General features: G+C 45.8%; 1 protein-coding gene across 1 annotated transcript in view; it reads left to right on the top strand.

The window, feature by feature from the left end:
* The window catches only part of XRN2 (5'-3' exoribonuclease 2), a 398,081-nt gene that overhangs the window by 129,410 nt on the left and 246,735 nt on the right, over nucleotides 1-21,936 (top strand). The window contains exons 18-20 of the mRNA XM_085612392.1: nucleotides 18,935-19,042; nucleotides 19,155-19,244; nucleotides 19,880-19,952. Coding sequence (XP_085468518.1) covers nucleotides 18,935-19,042; nucleotides 19,155-19,244; nucleotides 19,880-19,952 — 271 coding nt within the window. The remainder of the gene's footprint in view (nucleotides 1-18,934; nucleotides 19,043-19,154; nucleotides 19,245-19,879; nucleotides 19,953-21,936) is intronic.

Here is a 21,936-nt window from a genome sequence, read left to right as displayed (position 1 = left end):
ATTGTTGAATGTTACGTGCTCTTGCGAGTTCAAGGGTTCTGAGGGCCTGATATTATCAAGACTGTCATGTTTGCTGGAGTTTTGCCTAATGTGCTCGGAGTCCTGTGATGTTGGTACTCTTTTGATGGCCGTCTACAATGCACAGCTGTGTTGTCTTGAATGTTTAAGACGTTCTATGTAGCATACTCTCTTGGATGTTGGGCTGTCCCTGGGGGAACCCTTGCATGCAGTGCGCACAAGATGTGCCTTAGTTGCAATAAATATTTAGATCATATGGATAGCAATATGGATAGCCATCTTTTGATTGGCACAGTATTGAATCAAATTCATTGATGCATTCCTGCGCCATCCGTCCCTGGAAGAAACTACCCACACTATGATGCATTGGTGATTAACTTTACCCCAGTATTGGAACTTTCATAGATTCTCATGCTTTGTATCATTCCCCGTCGTCGGAATGGGAGCCTCGGTAAATAAAAAATATATATCATAACCATAGAAACAAAAGAGAAAATAGGCTTAGGCCTCATCTCATTTTGTAGTATATCACCCTCTTTGTGTAAAAGAGCCCAAACTTTTGCCAGGACCAATCCGCACAGCCTCACCCTTTGGAACCTTCGAGAGAGCTCAGAGCCTCAGATTTTTCTACCGCACGTTGTGCTAGGGAGTCTCCACTGAGCTCTGCTCAGTTTTCTCAATTTTTTCTTTCAGAAATCTACATTTTAACATCTATAGTGACATTATGTCAGAAAAGGAAAAGAAAGCCTTATTCAGGCCCTGTGCTTCTTGTGGAAAGAAGAGACTTTTCATTGAGGATAAGCATGAGAGTTGTATTTACTGCTTATACCCTGAACACAAGGCCACAGACTGCAAGATTTGTCGGACCTTATCTACGAAGACTTTGTGGGACAGAGGGTCGATTGCTGACATGGCTGCAAAAGCTGAAGACCAGGAAGGAGGTTCTCTCTTCAGATGAGGATGATTCGATTTCTGGCACCTACTCCAGGAGATCTAAGAAGAGGAGTAGGTCATCTCCCTCCATCTCTGCAGAACCCCCTGTCAAAGCCCCTCATGGCATCTCTGAAAGGTCTGAGGAGGCTGGTCCCATGAAATCTCCTCACGGAAGTGAAAAGGAGAGGCAGGGACAGGCTGCTGGTGTGGACACAGCCTCTAGGGACAAGGAGGTTTCTATATCTTCTCCTCCGTCCCAAAAGGAAAAGCCTGCTAAGAAACTCTGCAGGAACAACACAGATGGTTCCTGTGAAGACACAGCGTCCGTCGACGGTGGTTAAAGCAGGTACGTCGACTACTATTTCCACGGCAAAAACGGTTTCCTTGGTTTCGTCGACGGGACCGTCTACTATGTCTGCTCCTGTTTAATCGTCTACGATAGCTTCATTCTCGTCATCGACGACGGTTTCCGACGAGTTCGTCGACGAGACCATCGACGGTTGTCCCGTCGATGAAAGCTCCGTCGACGAAGAAAAAGGCTGTCGACGACCCTACCGTCTACTACGATTCAAGCATGGTCGACTACCTCATTGTCTACGACGATTCACACTCCGTCGACGAAGACTACCGTGCTGTCGACTATTTCATCGTCTATTTCGCCGACGCTTGGGATTCCTTCGACTCCGTCGACGGGTCAAATTTCTGGATTTTCAATACAGAGGTTGAAAATTACACCGGACATGACATCACCTAGGCGGGTTACGCCTTTACCACCTTCTATGCTACTAGATGAGTCGGAGGATGAGGCTGAGCAGTATGGGGATGCCTACAGTCCCTCAGATCTGCATGTAAAGCAGCAAGAGACTGATACTGAGGATTATTATGGACAAGATGAGCAGGAGGAACAATATGTTCAGCAGGAAGTACGTCCTCGCACTTTGAGACAGGACATGATAGCTTTACCAGTTGCTCTGGTTACGGACTTGCAGATGATGTTGCAGGACTACAGAGCTCGATTTCCATCACACCCTGATGTTCCACCAGTGCATCCATCTGCATCAGTGGTTCCGCGAGGGCCGTCAGTGGACTTGCCACCTCTACCTAAAGACATACCGCGTACCTCACCAGTGGTGGTACCAGTAGTGGTTCCTCAGACTTCGTATCCGGACCCTACCAATAAGGATACACAGGATGTTGATACGGATGAAGAGGAGGAGGTGCACGTGGTCCCACTAACTGATCCAGGGGATCCGGATGTGGATCCTGATGAGACTGGAATGCAAGATCCGGATGCTGCAGGGCGAGACATGAACGTGTCGCCTCCGGCAGATATTGGGGGGGGGGTTCCATAATCTTATGGAGCGTGCATCTAAAAGATTTGGTCTGCCTCTCACAGTGGAACAGTCGGACTGTTTTCTTTATGACTTTAAGGCACAATACAAAAAGTCTGTCGGGTCAATTCCCATCTTTGAGCATGTGTGGGATGAGGGAATCAAGATTATGCAGAACCTGGCTACTGTCATCCCGGTTCTTCCCCGGCTGGAGAAGAAATACAAGGCCCCTAAGGGCAGTCCTGCATGTCTTCTTGGACAACCAAAGCCTGACTCCGTGATATCTCAGGCCGCACAGATCAAGTCCAAGAATCCTTCAACACCTTTGAGTACGCCTCCGGATAAGGATGGCAGATGGCTGGACAATGTAGGGAAGAGATTTTCCACCATGGCCAATTTGTTGGTTCAGGCAGCAAATTGATTAGCCATTCTAGGCAGGTACGACCGCCAAATGTGGTGCGACATGGAGCAGTTTATGGATCTACTAACTGACTAGTCAGGAGGAGGCCAAGCAAGTCCTCATGGAAGGGGAGAGGTGTGCCTCTGAGGTCATTGACTATGCTATGGACATAGCCTCTACCGCTTTCAGGGCTTTGACAGGGTCAGCGGTCTTGCGCCGTCAAGGCTGGTTAAAAGCGACCTGGTTCCGTCAGGAGGTCCAAAATAAGATCCTGGACCTTCCATTTGACGGGGAAATGCTTTTTGGCAAGCATGTCTGAGGCCCTGCAAAGCATCAAGGACACGGACACAGCAAAGTCCTTAGGATCCTTAAATTATCGGAAGGTTCCATTCAGAGGAGCTCGTGGACGAGGGTTCACTTCTTACAGAGGCAACCAGCGTCAGTATTCCACGCAGTCAGGACAATCATACAAGGCTCAGTACTCGAGCCAATGTCAATCGGCGTCTTTCTCTCGTCAGTCCCAGAGAGGACGTCCGAATCGTCAGGGACGAGACAATGCCAAGAGGCAATAGCGGCCTCCTGGCTCTGACTACTGTTCCTCCCCTACCAAGGACACCGGTTGGGGGCAGGATCTCCTATTGTCTGGACAGCTGGGTCCTTATAACATCGGACCGGTGGGTTTTGAATATTGTTCAGAGTGGCCATACGTTGGAATTCCAAGATCTTCCTCCAACGAGAGCTCCGGACGCCCGTCCCTCAAAACATCTCTGACTGTTACATCTCGAAGCCCACCAACTATTCATCAAGGGGGCGATAGAACTGGTACCTCTTTCGCTGAGGGGCAAGGGTTTCTATTGCAGGTTCTTCCTGGTTCGGAAGATACGTGGCGTCCTATACTAGACCTAAGGGAGCTCAACACCTATCTCATCAAGCTCTCCTTCAGGATGGTCACTCTCCAGGATATTCTGTCTACTGAATCCGGGCGGTTTTTGGGCGTCTGTGGATTTAGAGGATGCGTACTTCCACGTTCCAATCCACCCAGCTCACAGGCAATATCTACGCTTCACAGTAGGCAAGAGCCATTTCCAGTTCAAAGTGCTTCCGTTTGGCCTTCGGTCTGCACCTCGGATATTCACGAAGATGCTGGCACCAGTCGCTGCTTTTTTCAGAAAGCAATCGCTAGAAGTGTTCCCATACTTGGACGACTGGCTCATCAAGGCGACTTCTCAAGCCGTTTCAACTTGCATTCAATTGTTCGCCCACTTGGGTCTTCAGCTCAACAGGTCCAAGTCGGTGCTGATACCCTCCAGGTCGCAAAGGTTCCTGGGAGCTATTCTGCACACGACACTATGCACCGCTCGTCCGTCGGAGGAGCGTCAAGGCAAGCTGATCGCCTCCGCTCGTCAAGTGCTGCAGAGGAAATATTTGTCGGTTCGCCTGTACAAGTCCTTACTCGGATCAATATCATCCTGCATACCATTAATACCGCATTGCAGGCTTCATATGCGTCCTCTGCAGGAGGAGTTAGACCAACAATGGCGCCAGGCAGAAGGGTCATTCAACGACAAGGTGTGGGTAACACCAGGTATGCGCAAGGCCTGCGAGTGGTGGCTGGTGGAGGAGAACATCGCAGTAGGATTAACATTCCGGACTCCACCGTCTCCTATGGTGGTGACCACAGATGCCTCCTTAGAAGGCTGGGGAGCGGTACTCCAGGAGCTTCAAGTCAGTGGTCACTGGAGTCCAGCACAGAGCCTAAACCACATCAACCTCTTGGAGCTGATGGCCATTCGCTTAGCCTTGCTGGCGTTCCTTCCCAGAATTCAGAATCGTGCAGTGCTGGTCCGGACGGATAATACGACTGCCATGCACTACATCAACCAGCAAGGGGGAACAAGATCGCAAACTCTGTCCAAGGAAGCTCCGACGATCTGGGATTTTGCGATTTCTCACAAGATCAACCTACATGCCGAGCACCTAGCAGGATTCCTCAACATCACGGCGGATGCTCTGAGTCGTCAGACGGAAGTGACTCACGAGTGGGAATTAGACCAAGCCACGCTGGAGGGAGTGTTCAAAATATGGGGTACTCCGACCATAGACCTCTTTGCGTCCCCTGAGAACGCCAAATGTCGGTTTTACGCAAGCAAGGTTCCCCATCGAGGATCTCTGGGGAATGCCCTTTCGATTGCTTGGTTCGGCGCATTTTGCTACGCTTTTCCTCCCATTCCCCTCATTCCTCGAGTTCTCAGGAAGGTCAAGGCGGAACCGTGCAAGATGATTCTCATTGCTCCAGCGTGGGCCCGGCAGTTCTGGTTCACGGAACTCCTGCTTCTCTCCCAGGATCGCCCAATTCGCTTGCCGCTGATTCCATCTGTTGTCGCGGGATCAGGGACAGGTGCTCCATCCGCATCCGAAGTCACTGCACTTGACAGCGTGGCTCCTGAATACAGAGAATTCCGTCATCTGAATCTCTCCAGGGAGTGCAGGGATGTTTTGTCTCGGGCGCGGTCGCCAAGCACTAATAAGACATACAGGGTAAAATGGAAGAGGTTTTGTCTGTGGTGCCAGAGGAATAAACTCCATCCTTATAAATCCCTGCCACATCAGGTTTTACCTTACATCCTGTCGCTGGCTAAATCAGGTCTGGCGCACTCTTCGGTCAAGGTACATCTGGCTGCCATATCCAGTTTTCGACGAAAGACATCGGGGGCCATCTCTATGGTGTCCGAGGATTGTAAAACAGTTCCTTAAAGGGTTGTTTCGGATGTATCCTCCGGTCCGAGCACCTCCACCGATCTGGCAGCTCAACCTATTACTGGCTCAGCTCATGAAAGCTCCTTTTGAGCCGATTCACAGGGCGGACTTGAAGTTCCTCTCTTGGAAGCTAGTCCTCCTCTTAGTGTTGACATCGGCTAGAAGGGTTAGTGAACGCCAGGCTCTGTCCATAGTGGAGCCATTTCTGCAGTTCAAAAAGGATGTGCTAATATTGAGAACCAACCCAAAATTCATCCCGAAGGTGCCTTCGGATTTTCATCTGAATGAACCCTTGATTTTGAATTCCTTTTTTCCACGTCCTTCTACCTAGGCGGAACGAACATTGCATTCTTTGGATGTCCAGAGATGTCTGAAAGTCTATCTCGAGCGCACACAATCTTTCAGGAAGTCTACACAGTTATTTGTTTCCTACAGTGCACCACGGAAGGGATTGCCTCTCGCTAAGTGGCATTTCCTGCTGGATCTCCAGTGCAATTCAATTCTGTCATCAGGCTGCGGGCAAACCTTTGAACCGAAGGGCCCGTGCTCATTCTACAAGAGCGATGGCGTCTTCAGTGGCTCTTTTTGCTGGAGTTGCTATCAAAGACATTTGCAGGGCAGCAACGTGGAGCAGTGTACACACCTTCACGAAACACTACTGCCTGGAGTCTGTGGGACGAGATGACGCTGCTGTTGGTCAAGCAGTCCTCAGGAATCTTTTTCATTGAGAGGTGAGCTTTCCCTACAATCCCTCCAACCTGGTAAGCACATTTGGTTCAGTAATTGTGTTTTTTTTCTTGATTACCATGTACTAGTGTTTACTGTAAACTGAGATGGTTATGTAAGGCCAAGTGTCTACCAAAATGTGCTTTTGTGATTTACTGGTAACTATTCTGATACAAAGCATGAGAATCTATGAAAGTTCCAATAATGGGGTAAGAAAACAAGTTACTTACCTGTAACTTTGGTTTTGCAGCATGAATCTTTCTGGATTTACTATGCTGTGCATTATTCCACGATCTTGTGGTTGGGTCCGGATTCGTAGTCTTTCCTTTGTGTTTTTTTTTTGTTTTTTTTTGTAGCCCAGGTGGGCAGCGACAACCCACCATTTGGTGCACCTCCCGTGACGTCGTCGTACAAAGGGTGAGGCTGTGCTGATTGGTCCTGGCAAAAGTTTGGGCTCTTTTACACAGAGGGTGATATACTACAAAATGAGATGAGGCCTAAGCCTATTTTCTCTTTTGTTTCGATGGTTATGATGTATATTTTTTATTTACCGAGGCTCCCATTCCGACGACGGGGAATGATACAAAGCATGAGAATCTATGAAAGTTACCAATACTGGGGAACCAAAGTTACAGGTAAGTAACCTGTTTTCTTCTTCACCTGTTGAGTGCCTCAGAATTGCTGAAATAGGATGATAAAGGTCTATTCCGATCTGCAAATATTCAGTCTTTGACATGGGTCCTTTGTGCTACCCCCATGGCTCATGGCAGAGGGAATGAGGTCCCCAACTGACAGAAGATCCAAGTGAATTCTAGGGAGTTTCATTCAGTCCAAAACAAGTGAAATCTAAGCTATGACACAGACCTCTTCCCACTCGCAATGCCCAAAATTCCAGTCCACATATGATATCCTTCAATGGGGCAAATACCAAGCACTTAAGCTTGTGATAAAGAAAGCAGGATTGTTCCTCAGGGGGAATAGACCTTTCAGGCCTCCTTAATAGATATCAGACCTATGACTCGGGACATTTGACGGGTTCAGTTCTCCCAGATAGCTTTGTTTTTAGGTCTCGCCTGGCGTTAGCAGCGCGCATGCACTGCTCTCGCCATGCGAGGGTTTCTTCTAAGCAATACAGTTTTGGAAGTGGTGTAGGCTCCGCCCCCCCTATTTCCATTCGCTAGCGTCATCACGTGTGCTAAACCCTGCCTTCCCATTGTTTGAGGCTTTTTAGTCCCTCCTAGTTATCACCCTGTCCAGTTTTAGCCCCTGGACAGGATGCTTTACTGGCGGTGGTAGTTGGTGTAGGCACTTTGTTTTCTTATTCAAGCGTCTGCCTTTACGCAATGGCGACCGCTTGTTTTACTTCGCTTTACAGTGGCTGCGGCACCCAGCTTTAGCCTTAAACCTGTAAAGCTAAAGCGCGGGTGCTGTGATGGCTTCAAAAGTAAAGCAATCGGGGGGAGAAAATGCACTTTTTTCTGATTGCTTTACTTATGCAGTGATGGCAGCACCTGCCCTTTGTCAAAATGTAAATCGCGAGTGCCGTCATTCTAATACAGCGGCTTTCAGCTTCCAATTAAAGCCCGTTACCCAACAAAGTGCCAAAAGGAAGAATTTAAACACCGCAAACCCAGCAAAAAAAGGCGCGGGAGACATCACCAGCCACAAGGTGCTGCTCGTGCCCTCATCCGAGATAATCGCTGGCAGAGCAATGACTAGGAACGGGCACACACAAACTGCATTTCCTAAACAAAAAAGCCTACTTCCGTTTCCACCACCCGGCGAGCACTGAAGCTGGCGAAAATAAAGGACTTTTCTCATAGGAACAAGTTTCCCACAATCAAACCTTTCAGCCCTCCACACAACAGAGCGAAAAAGAGACCAATCAAAACCCACAACCTCAGCACAAACCAATGAGCGAGAGATGCCACAAGGTCCTGCTTGTCCACGCACCCAAGCAATAAGCAATTGGCAGGGAATGCAGTGCAGGAGCATGAAATGGAAATGAACAAAGAAACTGGGCACAGGGGACATTGGGAAACCAATTGAAGCTAAGAGGCAGACTGCAGATTGCTAAAAGAATAGACCGGAAAAATGCAAAGATTAAAAAAAGTCAACAGACTACAAATACATTTCAAGATCATAAGTAGAAGAGAACACATGAATGAAAAGGAAGCCTGTGATGGGAAGCAGAAGGAGAGGTGTGCGCCTTACAAGATAAAACTCAAGAGAAGGCCATTAAAAGCATTGCCGATAGTGGGGCTTGAGGTCTGAAAAGTAGAGCGGGGACGAGAATTTGTTTGCTCTGAACAGAAATCGAGGTGCTCCAAGAAGTGCCATTGGAAGAGAATACAGCAAACCTTTCAGATTCATCAACCTAGTAATGACAGGAAAGGCTAAAGAATAGGTAATGGAGGATAAGCGGGGTGGTGTAAATAGAAAACCGAGGGTTAAGGATGGAAAGCTGGAGCATCAGAAAAATGGGAGGCAAGCAAAGAGTGGAGCTTGAGATGCTAAGTGATGTGACAGTAGTGGAAATGAAAGTGATTAGAAGTCTCAATGGCAGTGGACTGATCCAGGAGAATGAGGAGATGAAAACAGAGTGGGAGGACAAAGATGGAGGTGTCCGATAACAAAGAGCAGCCTCAGTCAGAAAGAACCGGGTAGAAATCAGGAGGGGCAATAGGACTGAATTAAAATCAAGCGAGAATAAAACCCGGTGATAGTCAAACCCATTAAAAGGGGAGTAACGAGATGGGTCAAAGTGTACAGGGGTGAGTGGCCTAGCATAGGCTTCTTAAGTGGAATATCTATCGGGAGCGGAGCAAAAGCACGGAGTAATCCAGCACAAAAACAACCAATTTTAGATTCTGGGAGACCCAAAGGATTGCAATCCTGGTGGCTGGAGCAAAGATTTCTTAAGAGTGGAATAACAACCAGGAGCCTAGGAAAAGCACGAACAGTCCAGCATAAAAACAACCAATTTTAGATGCCAGGTGACTCAAACACCATCCTGGTGGCTGGAGCATTGCACAAGGAGCCAGACCATAAGGGCTCCTCTGTTGGCACAGCTGAGCCAGAGATACTGATTGTCATCAGCTGCCCATTCACAGCATTATGATCGATAGCAGGGTTACCATCAGATTTGGGTGCACTGCTGCACATTCTGTTCTTTTGTTATGTCCCTGGGCAGGGCTAGTTCCCCAGCAGACCCGCTAGTATCACGCGGAATTCTTTGGGTTTGCCCATAGGCACGGGCTGATTCACCTGCCAACAAAGAGTCAACGGAGCTCCAAGCCCATGAGCCTGGGGCAAGGGGCACTGGGACTGCTAATCTCCTGCCTTGCTCCCTGCCTTTAGAAGAACTGCAGGGGGGAGTGTAGCTAGGATAGCAGAAGCTTGCTCGCCGCAGGTAAGAGAATTGACAGGATGGCAGGGAGCTGTTCTGGCTTTCTGATTAGGCTCCAATGCAATCACCATCAGAGTGTGTGCATGCCTTAAGATGCACTGTGCCACTGGAACCAAGCTATACCTGGCTGAAAAGCCCTAACTAGGGCGAAACGGCTCCTAGGTTGCTTGTGTTCCGGTACAGGGAGGGCCTGGCTTGGCAGTTTGGGTTGGACTGTTCCCATGAGGAGGAGGCTCAAGACTGGATTGCATATGACTGGGTCCAAACTGAGGTGGCATGGTGGACGAATAAAGATGGATTGGGATGCGACCCCCGTGAGATTGACAGTGGTTGTGGGCATTTCAAGCATTCCATCCATCACCTTGCTGTTTTTCCCTTGCGTGGGACAGGGGCATCCGCTGGAAGGAAAAAAATGCACATTTAGGTAAAATAAAACCCAGACACGGACTATTTACTGGCTTCATCTGCACCCAGTTAAGATAATTCACCAGAGCGTGAAGGACCATTTCTACTGTGGTGCCCCAGGAGTGCGGGCACTACAATTGTAGTTATTCTACGGGGGGCACTTATGACCAGTGGTGGGCCCCATAAGACCAAGGAGCCCCCATTAAATTTCAAGACCCCTAAAGTCTCTTGGGACACATTAAAAGTGACACTGGCAGAGATTTCACTGCTGTTTTAAGCACGCTTGGAATAAAGGCTTTTTCCAAGATGCTCTGGAACTCTTATCTTTTCTGGTAGGTCCTCTGAGGTTCCTGACAAATGTGCTCCATGCAAGATTAAGAATGACCTAAATATTCACTGTTTCAATGTTTTATTGCTGCAGGGTGTGTATTTTAGTAAGACAAATGTTTTATAATGCTGATGTGTTCAATTATCATTGATTGCTGACTTTTTTACAGCACCTCCAGTTTGGTTAGGCACATGGGGGTTTAGAAGCTAGGGCTTGTTGGTGGGTGGACTGTTGATGGCGCCTTCAGTTGAGGTGGTCCTAAATATGCTCATGGTGTTGAGCTGTGTGATTCTTCTTTTTATGCACCCCGCAGGTTGTGAGGCTCTTTAGGGTGATGTATACAAACTGTCAAGTGGAAACGCCTATGGTGACATTTGGTAATTTGTACATAGAATCTAGTTTTGTATGCAGTAAGTACATTTCGATTGACATCCCTAGTAGTGACTAAATTTAGAATCTAATGTGCTAACTGGTTTCAAGTCAGTATGTGGAAAGTGCACCATTGGTTTGCACGAAGGTCAGTATTTTGCAATGTAACCGATTTTTTTTTTTCTTTCTTTTTTTCTTCAAAATGGACATTCAAAGAGGGTCGCAAAAACTGTTGCATCATGAATATTTATAAGACATCTTGCATTTTTTAACCTCTTAGTAATGGTTCCAAATTAATGTTTAAGTTCATGGGTTTGCAATTTCAGTCTTATATCATTGATACATACTTTGGAAATCACAAATAGCAGGGGATGTCACTTTCATACAGTCTCCTATTTGTGAGCCAGAAAAGGTTGCAAATGCTTGTTTGAGTCAGACATTTCCAACTTGAAAACAGGGTTTTGCACACTAATGTTATTTTGGGGTCTCCAATCCCATTATTAGGATTTCCAATTGGAAAATAGCTTTGAACAGCAGGCCCAAAGTACTATTAACACCCAAGAGATGACTTGTGTGCTCTCAAACCGTATTCTTGAAACGAGCAGCCCAGAGGAACCAGGGTATATAGCTTTATCATGCATTATGGTTCCTATAAAACTCATTCAATATGCTTAATTTTTATAGCAAGATCACTATATGCAGTGAGTGCTACATTTTAATTCATGACCAAGATGTACCAGTCTATTATTCAATGACCTTTATACATGTCATTACACAGTCCTTTTAATCAAACACTGACTATTTTACAACTGCCTTCACAAAACAGTGTAGTGTCCCAAGCTAAAGAAAAATCACAACAAGAGTGTGAATACTGTCAACCAGTGAAGATTGTGTTTTTTAAAGGCAAACAACCAGAAATAATTCAATTACATTAAAAGCAAATTATGCTTTTAATCCTTAAGCCAATTTAGGAGCCATCAGTTTGCCTAAACAATTTGTTGATGACTTTTCAACCCAATGAAGAATGTTAGGGTCTCATCAGATTTAATAAGCTATAGGGACAGATTAACCAGGCTGGCTTAATCCAACGTTAAAGACTGAACCCAGTAGACGAGAAGGCCAGGAGTGCAACACAATGGTGGAAGGCAATAACGGCTAATACTTACAGGTATTGTACCCACGGGTAGCAGACGTAGTGTAATATTCTACCATAGTGCAACGTTAATGTGCCTATTCTCTGACACCAATGTGAGATACAATGAAGAATCTATTAATTAATTTTACTGGAATTAACCTGTGAGTGGTGGCCTACATTTGTGTGCTACTTCTGCTTCTAAATGGGCATCAGACTGGATTTACAATATAGAAACACAGCCATTTTCCTAGGGCATTGCGGCATCCAGGTAAGCACCACAGGAATGTGTTGGTGCCAGGGAAAACCATTAATCAACAATGCACTGATTGGGGCAGCATGGTACTATCACTGTCTGATCTCAGGATGATGGATAGTGAGATCTCAAAGGCCTATGTGTAAGACATATGCATACTCTAGAGTGCATACCAGTGACAGTTCTGTCTAAATGTGTACTGCCCAAAGAACTGGAACTGGCTGACCAGCAAAGATTTTGTAAGACCAGTAGTGATTAAAGATGGTTAAACAAGAATTAAGGAATGTTTACTACAATGTTAAATGTAAAGAGACCCATCTGTTTTGCATAACTTTACTGAAATAAACTTGCCAGACTAGAGACAGATTTAGTTGTCTACCACAATTAATGTATTCACAAAAATGAAAAAAATCAACTGTTAAAAGGGGACCTTTGGTGCTGCAACCCTGTTGATCTTTTTTGTGAACATTTGATTGGGTGCAAGTTGTGTTTGCCACTCTATGAATTAATTGAATTGCTCCTAGCTGATAGGGACATTGGTATGACAGATTCATTCAACTCGATAGGCGGTGAGGGCTAGGAAGTGATCCCAGTTTCCTCGCATAACACCTGACGCCGGACTGTCTGGTTGTCCAGACCTCTGCTTCTCCCAGCGCATTCCCTTATGCACCTCCGGATAGGGTACTAAAAAAATAAATAAAAGAAAAACAAAAGGTTGAGCCGTCTGAGAGCAAGGTTTTCCCTCTGCCACTTCGGGACTGCGGACAGTGCATACTGCATCCCTTTTGGCCCGCTATTCCCACTCTGTGTGGGACACGGTGGCGCTGGTGCTACCTCAGTGTCCGGACGCTCTGATGGTACTCTCTCAAGCTATACCGAGGGGAGAGATGCAGCATTGTTTACTGTACGCGGTGGCCTTGATAACTACTCCCTCGGCAGGGCAATTTGCACAACTGGGGTGCTTCCCTGGTTCAGAGCCACTGGCTTCTCAGGGGATGTCCAGAATGCTTTGTTGGACATGCCCTTTGATGGCACGCGCCTCTTTGGTGACGATCCGGATGGCTCGTTGGAATGTTTTAAGGACTCGGGTAACGGCCTAGTCCTTGGGCATTTCCGCCATGCACACTCCCTCGGGGTCTGCCTTTCGTTCCTTTCCTGGCAGGGACGTGGCACCCAAAGACGTTCCTTTCATAGCCACAGGCCTGTGCAGCAGCGCACTCTGCGCAGCAGCACTCTCGGCGCAGCCGCTGAAAGGGGACCTGCAGGGGTGGGTCACTGGGCCAGTGGCCGGGTCAGTCCGCTGCTGCCCCTGCCACCATAGCCTTCAAATCTTCCTACTCCAGGGTTTTCGGGCCCACCAAACGCACGTGGGTGGCATGATTCGCCATCTCCCCCACTGGCACACCATCACTTCGGACAGTTTGGTTTTGCAGATAGTCCGAAGGGGCTACTCCCTCTCATTCCGGACAGCCCCTCCGGCCGTGCCCCCTCCGTACCACCGCCTGTTGGGGGGATTACTTGGTGCTTCCCCAGCAGGATGTTCCGGTCCTCTTGGTCAGAGGGGGCCGTTAAGTGCGTTCCGATGCCAATGGTAGGTTGTGGTCGTCATTCCCACTACTTCTTGATTCCAAAGAAGTACAAGGGCCTGCATCCTCTTTTAGGCCTCTGGTACTTCACTTACTTCCTTCGGAAGAAAAAGTAAAAAATGCTCCTGCTCTCAGTTCACCGTACTCCCTTTTGGCCTTACCAGCACCCTTCGGGTGTTAACAGAAGTGATGGTAATGGTCGCAGCTCATCTGCGCATCTCAGGGATTTGTCTCTTCCCCTCCCCCCTGTCCCCCCTCCTCCTCTCCAAGCTAGACTACTGGCTGACAGCAGGCTCGCCCTGAGCAGTCGCCTCACACCTCAACTACGGGCAACCTCCTGCATTCGCTGGGGTTCTCAGCCACGTGCCGAAGTCCCATCTGGTTCCCTCTCAGAAGCTCCTCTTCATCAGGGTGGTTCTGGACACGGCGCGTTTTCGGGTTTATCTTCCCTGAACATCGCGTCCATGAGCGGCAGATCCCTCTTCCTTCCCCCAACCGGAGCACACAGTGGTAACATGTTCTTCTGGGGATGGGATGGCCTTATGGGGGAGGCGGAGATCAGAGGCCTCTGGTTTCCAGCGGAGTCCGAGCTCCATATCAATCAGTTGGAGCTTACGGTGATCCTGCTTGCACTCGAACCATTCCTTCCCTCGGTCACGAGGACAGTAGTGCAGGGGTTCTCCGACAGCACCACCGCCATGTGGTACTGCAACTAGCTGGGTGTGGTCGTGGACCCTATGTCAGGAGGCCCTGCACCTCTGGACGTGGCTGGACTGCCAGGGCATTCTACTGGTGGTTCAACATTTGGCAGGTTCTGTACACACCGGTGCGGATGAACTGAGCCGCCGGTGCATCATGGATCACGAATGGCATCTTTGCTCTGAGGTGGCACAAGGTCTCTTTCAGCAATGGTGAGAACCTTGATTAGATTGATTCGCCACCAAACAGAACGCGCAATGTCAGCAGTTCTGCGTGTTGGCGTTTCCAAGGCGGCACTCCATCTGAGACGCTTTGTCGCGAGTGGAGTTGTGGTCTGTTGTACGCCTTTCCGCCTATACCACTTTTAGCCAGACTCCTGAAGATAAGACCTGTCCGGGCCCCAAGTTATTCTTGTGGCACCGGACTGGGCTCGAAGAGTTTGGTATCCCGAGCTACTCAGTATGAGTGTGGATCCTCCGATCTAACTGCCTCTTCGGGAGGATCTTATGTCGTGGCAACAGGGGACGGTCCTCCACCCGATCCTGTCCAGCCGCCACCTCCTTGCGTGGAGGTTGAGCGGTGACAGTTGAGCGGTGACAGTTGATCCCATTTAACTTGCCTCCTGAAGTTTGTAATGTGATTCTGGCAGCCAGGCGTCCCTCACCTAAACTGTATACGTCTGCCGGTGGAACAAATTTATGCATAGTGTACAGCGAAAGCAGTGGACTTCCCTTTCTGCCCCTCTTTATGAGGTCCTATTGTTCCCTCTCTTTGGCCCAGCAGGGCTCTGCTCTGGGTGCTGTTAAGGACTATCTTTCAGCCTTTTTCATGCTGTTGTCCATAGATTTTTCAAAGGCATTACTCACCTTTTCCCTCCTATCCCTTTTGGGGTGCCTCACTGGGAATTGACCCTGGTTCTCACATACTTGATGCGTGCTCCCTTTGAGCCTCTTCATAACTGTCCTTTACAGTTCTTGGCTCTGACAACTGTCTTCCTGGTGGCTATCACCTCCGCTAGACACGCGAGTGAACTCCAGGCTGTTTCATGCAAACCTCCTTTCCTGGCGGTTCATCCGGACTAGTTGTGCTTAGGCAGCATCCGTCCTTTCTACCAAAAGTAGTCACTGCCTTTCATCTGGGGCAAACTGTCACTCTGCCCACTTTCTTTCCGCACCCTTCCATAGGGGAAGAGGCTCCACTGTCTGGACCCAAAACGTGCGCTTTCATTCAACCTCAACCGCACACAACCGTTCTGGGTGGATGACCAGCTCTTAGTTGGCTATGTGGGCGCCAAGAAAGGCCGGGCTGTGCACAAGCAAACTATCTCCTGCTGGGTTGTCCTGTGCATTAAAGCCTGTTACACTCTGGCTAAAAAAGGACCTCCGGTAAAGCTGCGCGCGCGCTTTCTACCTGGGTGACGGCAGCTACTACTGCATTGGGACACTCTGTCCCTCTGCAGGACATCTGTCAGGCAGCTACTTGGGCCTCGCTGCATACTTTCACTAAGCACTATTGCCTTGACAGTCCAGTCCGGAGAGACTACTGCTTTGGCTGTTCGGTTCTCCGTGACTTTCTGGTGTAATCTCACTTCCCAGACTCCCCACCGGGGTTGGTATTGCTTGGGTATGTATTCTAAGGTAAGGAATCTATCACCAACGTGTCTTTCAGTTGCACAGGTTACTTACTTGTGTAACGATATATCTGTAAGAGACATCAGTTAGTGATAGATTCGCTCACCCATCCTCCCCGTTCTGCGAACTGTTCTCTAGGTTTCAGGTCATCCCGTTCATGGTTTTATTTCTATTGCACCAGTAGTCTGTCTTTGGCATGGCTCTGCGTTCCTGGCGCAGAACAGTTGTGTACAGAACTGACGGCGTGCGTGGGCACGTCTAAGTAGCTCGGACATCACCTTGGTGCTTACAAAGCCAGTGACGTACGTGGAGCCATACGACGATGCCTACCGACACGCAGGGTTACTGCTGACAACTTTCCGGATCCAGTCTGACGCCTAGGGATATTATAAGGTAAGGAATATCACTAATGTCTTAAAGATGTATAGTTACACAAGTAAGTAACTTGTGCGACAAATGTATTAGAAAATAATTTTGCTATGTGAACTCTGACAATTGGAAACAAGAATTTGCAATGCACTAGGACTTGCATTTGCATGCTTTTAGGCTATTGGCATTGTAAATGACAATGCCTTTTAGTTGTGTTTTCAAAACCAATACGTAGATAAAAGGCATTGTTGTTTACAAGGCCAACGGGTCAAATTCTCTCAAATGCGATACCTATTGTATTGTAAATGCTTGTTTTCAAATGTGACAGTGTATCTACTCTGACCATAAGCAGGCGAGTGAATGCAGTAGGTTATGCCTCTGGTAAATGGTTACTTGGGTACTAACATATATGATGGCCTGAAGCCATAAACAGAAATGTACTGTACCATTTTAAGAGCAAAGAGTCAGCGGAAATATGAAACTGATATACAACTGGTGTGGACACCTGACAATGTGGTTATCTCGCGAGCTGGAGAGAATTTCAGGATTCACGCAGCAGAACAGCCCTTCAGTTACAATCTAGCCCTCTATCACAGAACATCTCTGGCATCCAAGCCTGTAGGATCGGGTGTACCATTTCTCTTCAGTTGGTGACAGTCGATGTGAACAAAATACAAAAATGACTTCACCTTCTCTTTTATATTGTTCCCTTTTTGGTTAATATGCTCCCTATTCCGCCTCTTGTCTTCCCTGTGTGTTGTGAAGGTACCGGAGGGTTACCATGAAGCGCTACACAAATCAATGTAATATATTTACGAACTTTTGTACTGGAGCCGAATTTTGGCCTGAGCTTCACAGGGTTATCTGGTTTTGGCATGGTAAAATTCTTAGAGGGTGAACGTTGCTTTGGTTTGTGGTTTCCACCTAATGGTGCCTGATTTGTCTGCTGACTCTGCGGGCAGAACTTGATGAGTACTTAACTAATATCCGCTGTTTTCCTAGTGTCTGTTCTTTTGGCCTCTATGCAACAATTAATTTTGACTATTTATTGTAGGCTACCTCAGTTGTGCTCTGTATATGGTATTTGACATTGAGCGCACTGAAGCAATCCACAACAAGAAATGTGAGGTGTCAAGTAAGCTCATCTAGGGTTGTTGTTTGTCCTACAGTATGCCCTCTACGTTCCTTACCAAATAATGCGGAAGACAGTCAAGCTTCCTAGCAATGACCTGCAGTTGTTTGTAATGGTTTCTAAAATGTGCATACAAATACTGCGCATTTCCTTTCTTGAAAAGAGACGGTGGTCATTGAAAAAGCACTTTGTGGTAATTCTTTAGATATTTGAAATACCACTGAAATGATCCATAAACATGTTAGGCTTTGGAGACTAGTTTACCTGAATGTGTGCTGTTCAGATATGCTCGCAAGTTTGAAAAATCTGCAGTCATGAAAACTTTGCATGTGTTTTTGTGTTTTAAAAAAAAATATATATATTTTTAGTTTTTGTACAAGAAGGGTGCGATTATATTTAATTTGGCAACTCATTAACCTTTTTTTTTTTTTTTAACATAATTATGATTTAGCTATTTAGCAGTGCTGGTTTCCTTTTGTCACCTAGTGAACTTCATCTTTAGCAACAATATAATGGCATACTTGATCGTTATGTATGTTGTAGAATATCTTAAGTGGAATATGTGCTTTTAAGTTTGGCATTATTTGACTTTTTGATTTTAACTAAGTCAAATGTATTTAAAAGTTGTAGAGGCTTTCAGCCAGCCATCTTCGTCCATTGGTCTGTCCTTTGTTTTTGCTTCTGCCCACCACAGCCTACAGCATTTTGATAGTGGGTCAGCCCACTTGAACGATTGGCTCCCTTCATTGTATGTGCCTGCATTCTGCACAACGGGTGCTCTGCACAGAAAATCTCCTTTAGCTACAGTGCTTATTTTTATTAATGTTTTTCCCTCCAGGACATGACTGCTATTCAGACACTTTTAGTGGGGTCTTGATATTTCCTTCAGTGTGCTACATTCGGCATGAGCACTGCAAGCACTGTACTATTAACAGCTTTTAATTCAAATGTGACTGCACATACATGCATGCACACTCACCCGCACCATCTTTGAATATTTCTGTAAAACTGTTGAATCAAATAATTAAATGCATCATCCTTGGTATGTGCACAGGGTTGCCCTTTTAAAAAAACATGTCTAATAAAGAATTTCAAAATCTTTTTAAAAGTGTTGGCCAGCCAGTTGTCTGCAGCAAACGCCAGCCATATTGACTTTGTAATGCTTGTTTTCTTGCTCCAGTATAGTTGGAAAAGGAAATCTAATTTGTCAACGGTGTGTGCTGGACACATGCTGTCCAGTTGCTCATGTGAGTTAAGTTTAGGACTCAGTCAGAGCACTCTAAACTTTTAGCAAACCATACTTTTCTATCCTTTGGAATGCTGATGTAGCCTGTTAAGTGCTATATTGATCTTTTCTTGTAGAGCGAAATGTATTGTTTGGATTCTGTTTTACTTTTAATTCTTACTGGGATCCAATATAGGGTCAGTAATTCCTGGTGTGTTTTCATGACAGGGTTGTGCCTCATGGAAGTGGTTTTTCCCGTTCCACTATGCTCCATTTGCTTCAGACTTCAAAGATATTACCGACATGTTTACAGAATTTGAGAAAAACACAAAGCCGGTAAGAGGTTTTCTGTTTCACTTGTGTATTAAGTACTTTCATAGTGGCTACAAAAACATTTGTAGCCCAGAATTGACATTTTCAGTAACGATTGTGTTTTATAACTTTGCAGTTCAAACCTCTGGAACAACTTATGGGAGTATTCCCAGCAGCCAGTGGTAACTTTCTACCTACAACATGGCGGCGATTGATGAGTGATCCGGTAAGAATCCTCTCCTCTGCTTGAATTCTTTTTGAGCACATAGGGTCCATCGAGTTTTCATCAGGTTGAATTTTGATGGGAAGGATCAGTTTCTTCCTTTTTGCCTGCTAGATTCATAAGGTTACCATGGAACAGTGTACTTTGAGGTGTAAGCGGAATAGCCTGTGAAAGGTGCAATGCATCTTGGTTGTAAAGGTAATGATTAACCCAGACAGTGTTTTTTATTTTTTTTTTATTTCACCAAATTCATTGTCTAGTTATCGACTCCTCAGCTAACACCCTAGGAAGATTACTTTTTCTGAAACCAGAACTGCAGTACTTAATTTGTTCATTTAAATCTTCATATTTAATGAACTGTGCCCTTGCGGCTGACTGCCTGAAACTAGTTTCATGCCCTGTTGACACACCACCATTCAAGCAATATTAATTCATAATTTCATCATTTGGTCTACATAGAATTTTCTACCCTGTGTTCGCACTTCTGTGCCCTTTTTGTATATTGAATTTCAATTCAGCTTTAAAGGTGTACCGATGGCTTGCGTTTAGATGAAATTGGATTACTAATGCAAGTTTTCTTCATTTTAAAATAGTCATGCACGTTTATTTTGTTTCCCTTTGTTATCAACCAAATGAAGGATTCCAGTATAATTGACTTTTATCCCGACGATTTTGCTCTTGATCTGAATGGAAAGAAATATGCTTGGCAAGGTAAAGATACTTATTTTGTTCTGTTGCATAAATAGTTAATATTACTGTTCATTCTTCTAATGAAGAATCCTTTAGTATTTGAAGTTTTATAATCTCACGTGCATGTCTAAAAGTCTTTTAGTTCTGATAATGTAATTGGCCTCAGCTGTTTCCTCATACTGTAACATCTCTTCCAATACCCACAGTACTTATGTGGTTTGTACATGACTAATAAAGCCAATCGCTCATAAATTATTTCCGTCACTGATCTTGCCTTTAAAGTGGCAAAGGGCCGGATCGGCACCACTGCTAAAGCATTAAATTGGTCTCAAAATGAAATAATCATTTTCTGTCCCCCCCCCCCCCCCACACACACACACACACACACACACACACACACACCTACATAAGGTGTTTTGTCTCCTTTGCATTTTAATTGGCGAGGTAGGGTTCAGTCAGAGCTTCATTAGTACCTTCATACCTGCTCTATAGAGAGCAAATCAACATCTGCTTTAGATTCCATTAGTGGAAACTGAACAATAGTAGATTAATGTTTTGTGACCTTTATTGCGATCTGGTCCATGCTAGTTTTGGCTTCCCATCCACTCACTTCTGCATCAGTACTTTGTAGTTGAAACAAACCAGTCTGCTGAAAAGCATCAGCAGCCATTTTCAAACCGTCATTGTATAAATAAAGATGGCTCATTGAAACTCAAATGCTGATGCTAAATGTGAAACGTTAAAATACTCATGACAAAGTAGCTGATGTGAATGCTTGTTGATACTTTGATTATTTATATGCTGATACTAAGGCTATGGTATTTTAGGTAGGAAGTAATTTTATTAGGGTTTCGAACTGTTAAAGTGTTGCTTACTGTGTTCATAAATACAAACTTGACGTGCTGTGGCATTTTTTTTTTTTGGAGCATTCTTCTGAATTTCCTTAATGCTCTTGCATGCAGAATTTTTACTTTACTCAGGTTGCAGTATCCATGGAAGGAGGTGTGTGTGTGTGTGTGTGTGTATAGTGTGTGTGTGTGTATATATATATTATCTACTGGCGGTCGCCAGTAGATAGTTATAGTTACAACCTAGTTTCCATAGGAAATCTCAAAATTCTATTTTGAATAACTTTGACGCCGGTTGACGAATCCTCGCGAAATTTTCAAAACTAATGGGGCGCTCCGTTCAGCTCCTACCCTGAAAGTCTCGGGGTGATTCGTCAAGCAGGGGCCGAGATAAAAGGGGGTCCCAAAACGCGTTTTCCCCATGCATTTTTCCATCGGATCTTTAGACACAGCTACAGCCCGAACGGCTGAACAGAATTACTTGAAATTTGGCAGAGAGGTAGCCATAAGGTCAAGGAAGTGCCTTTTGCAGGTCTGGTGTAAATATGTTCAGTTTTTCCTGAAAACATAGGATTTAAAAGCATATATGTGGGCGGAGCCTAACCACACCTCATCCTGAGATCTGATTGGCTGTCAGCACTTCATCCAAGAAGGATTGGCAGCCATCTTGGGACCAATATACATGATAGCACCTCATTAAAAAGCATTGCAGTTAATAGAAGGTTTTAAGACTTTAGTTACATTATAAATCATTTGTTGATGGTACCATACTCATTTTAGGAATTGTGGTATGTTCTAAGGTGATTTCACCATGTGAAAAAGCCTTCTGCTGGGATATCATGATTGAGAGAAATATTTTCTCATGCTTTTACCACAGGTTTGGAAGGTGATCTAAAAGCTAAACTGAGCTTATTTTCTGTAAATTCACATTATCTTTCTCAGTCATGTGAGAATGAAGTCTGACATTCTCAGTAAAACATGTACATCAAACAAGGGCAGAGACTATCAGTTGATTCCTTTGTGTTCTACTGCAGCTTCCCAGAGTGTTCCAAAGAACTACTAGAGCGCTAACAGTCCTACTTATGATAAACGTATGGCACACCTGAAGCCATCTTGCTTGGATAAAAGTGGTAACTCTTAAAACATTTAATTTAAAA

This window comes from Triturus cristatus, chromosome 6, assembly GCF_964204655.1.
Source record: "Triturus cristatus chromosome 6, aTriCri1.1, whole genome shotgun sequence".
NCBI lineage: Eukaryota > Metazoa > Chordata > Amphibia > Caudata > Salamandridae > Triturus > Triturus cristatus.
The sequence above is the reverse complement of the archived record's forward strand: the minus strand, read 5'-3'. Positions and strand labels throughout refer to the sequence as shown.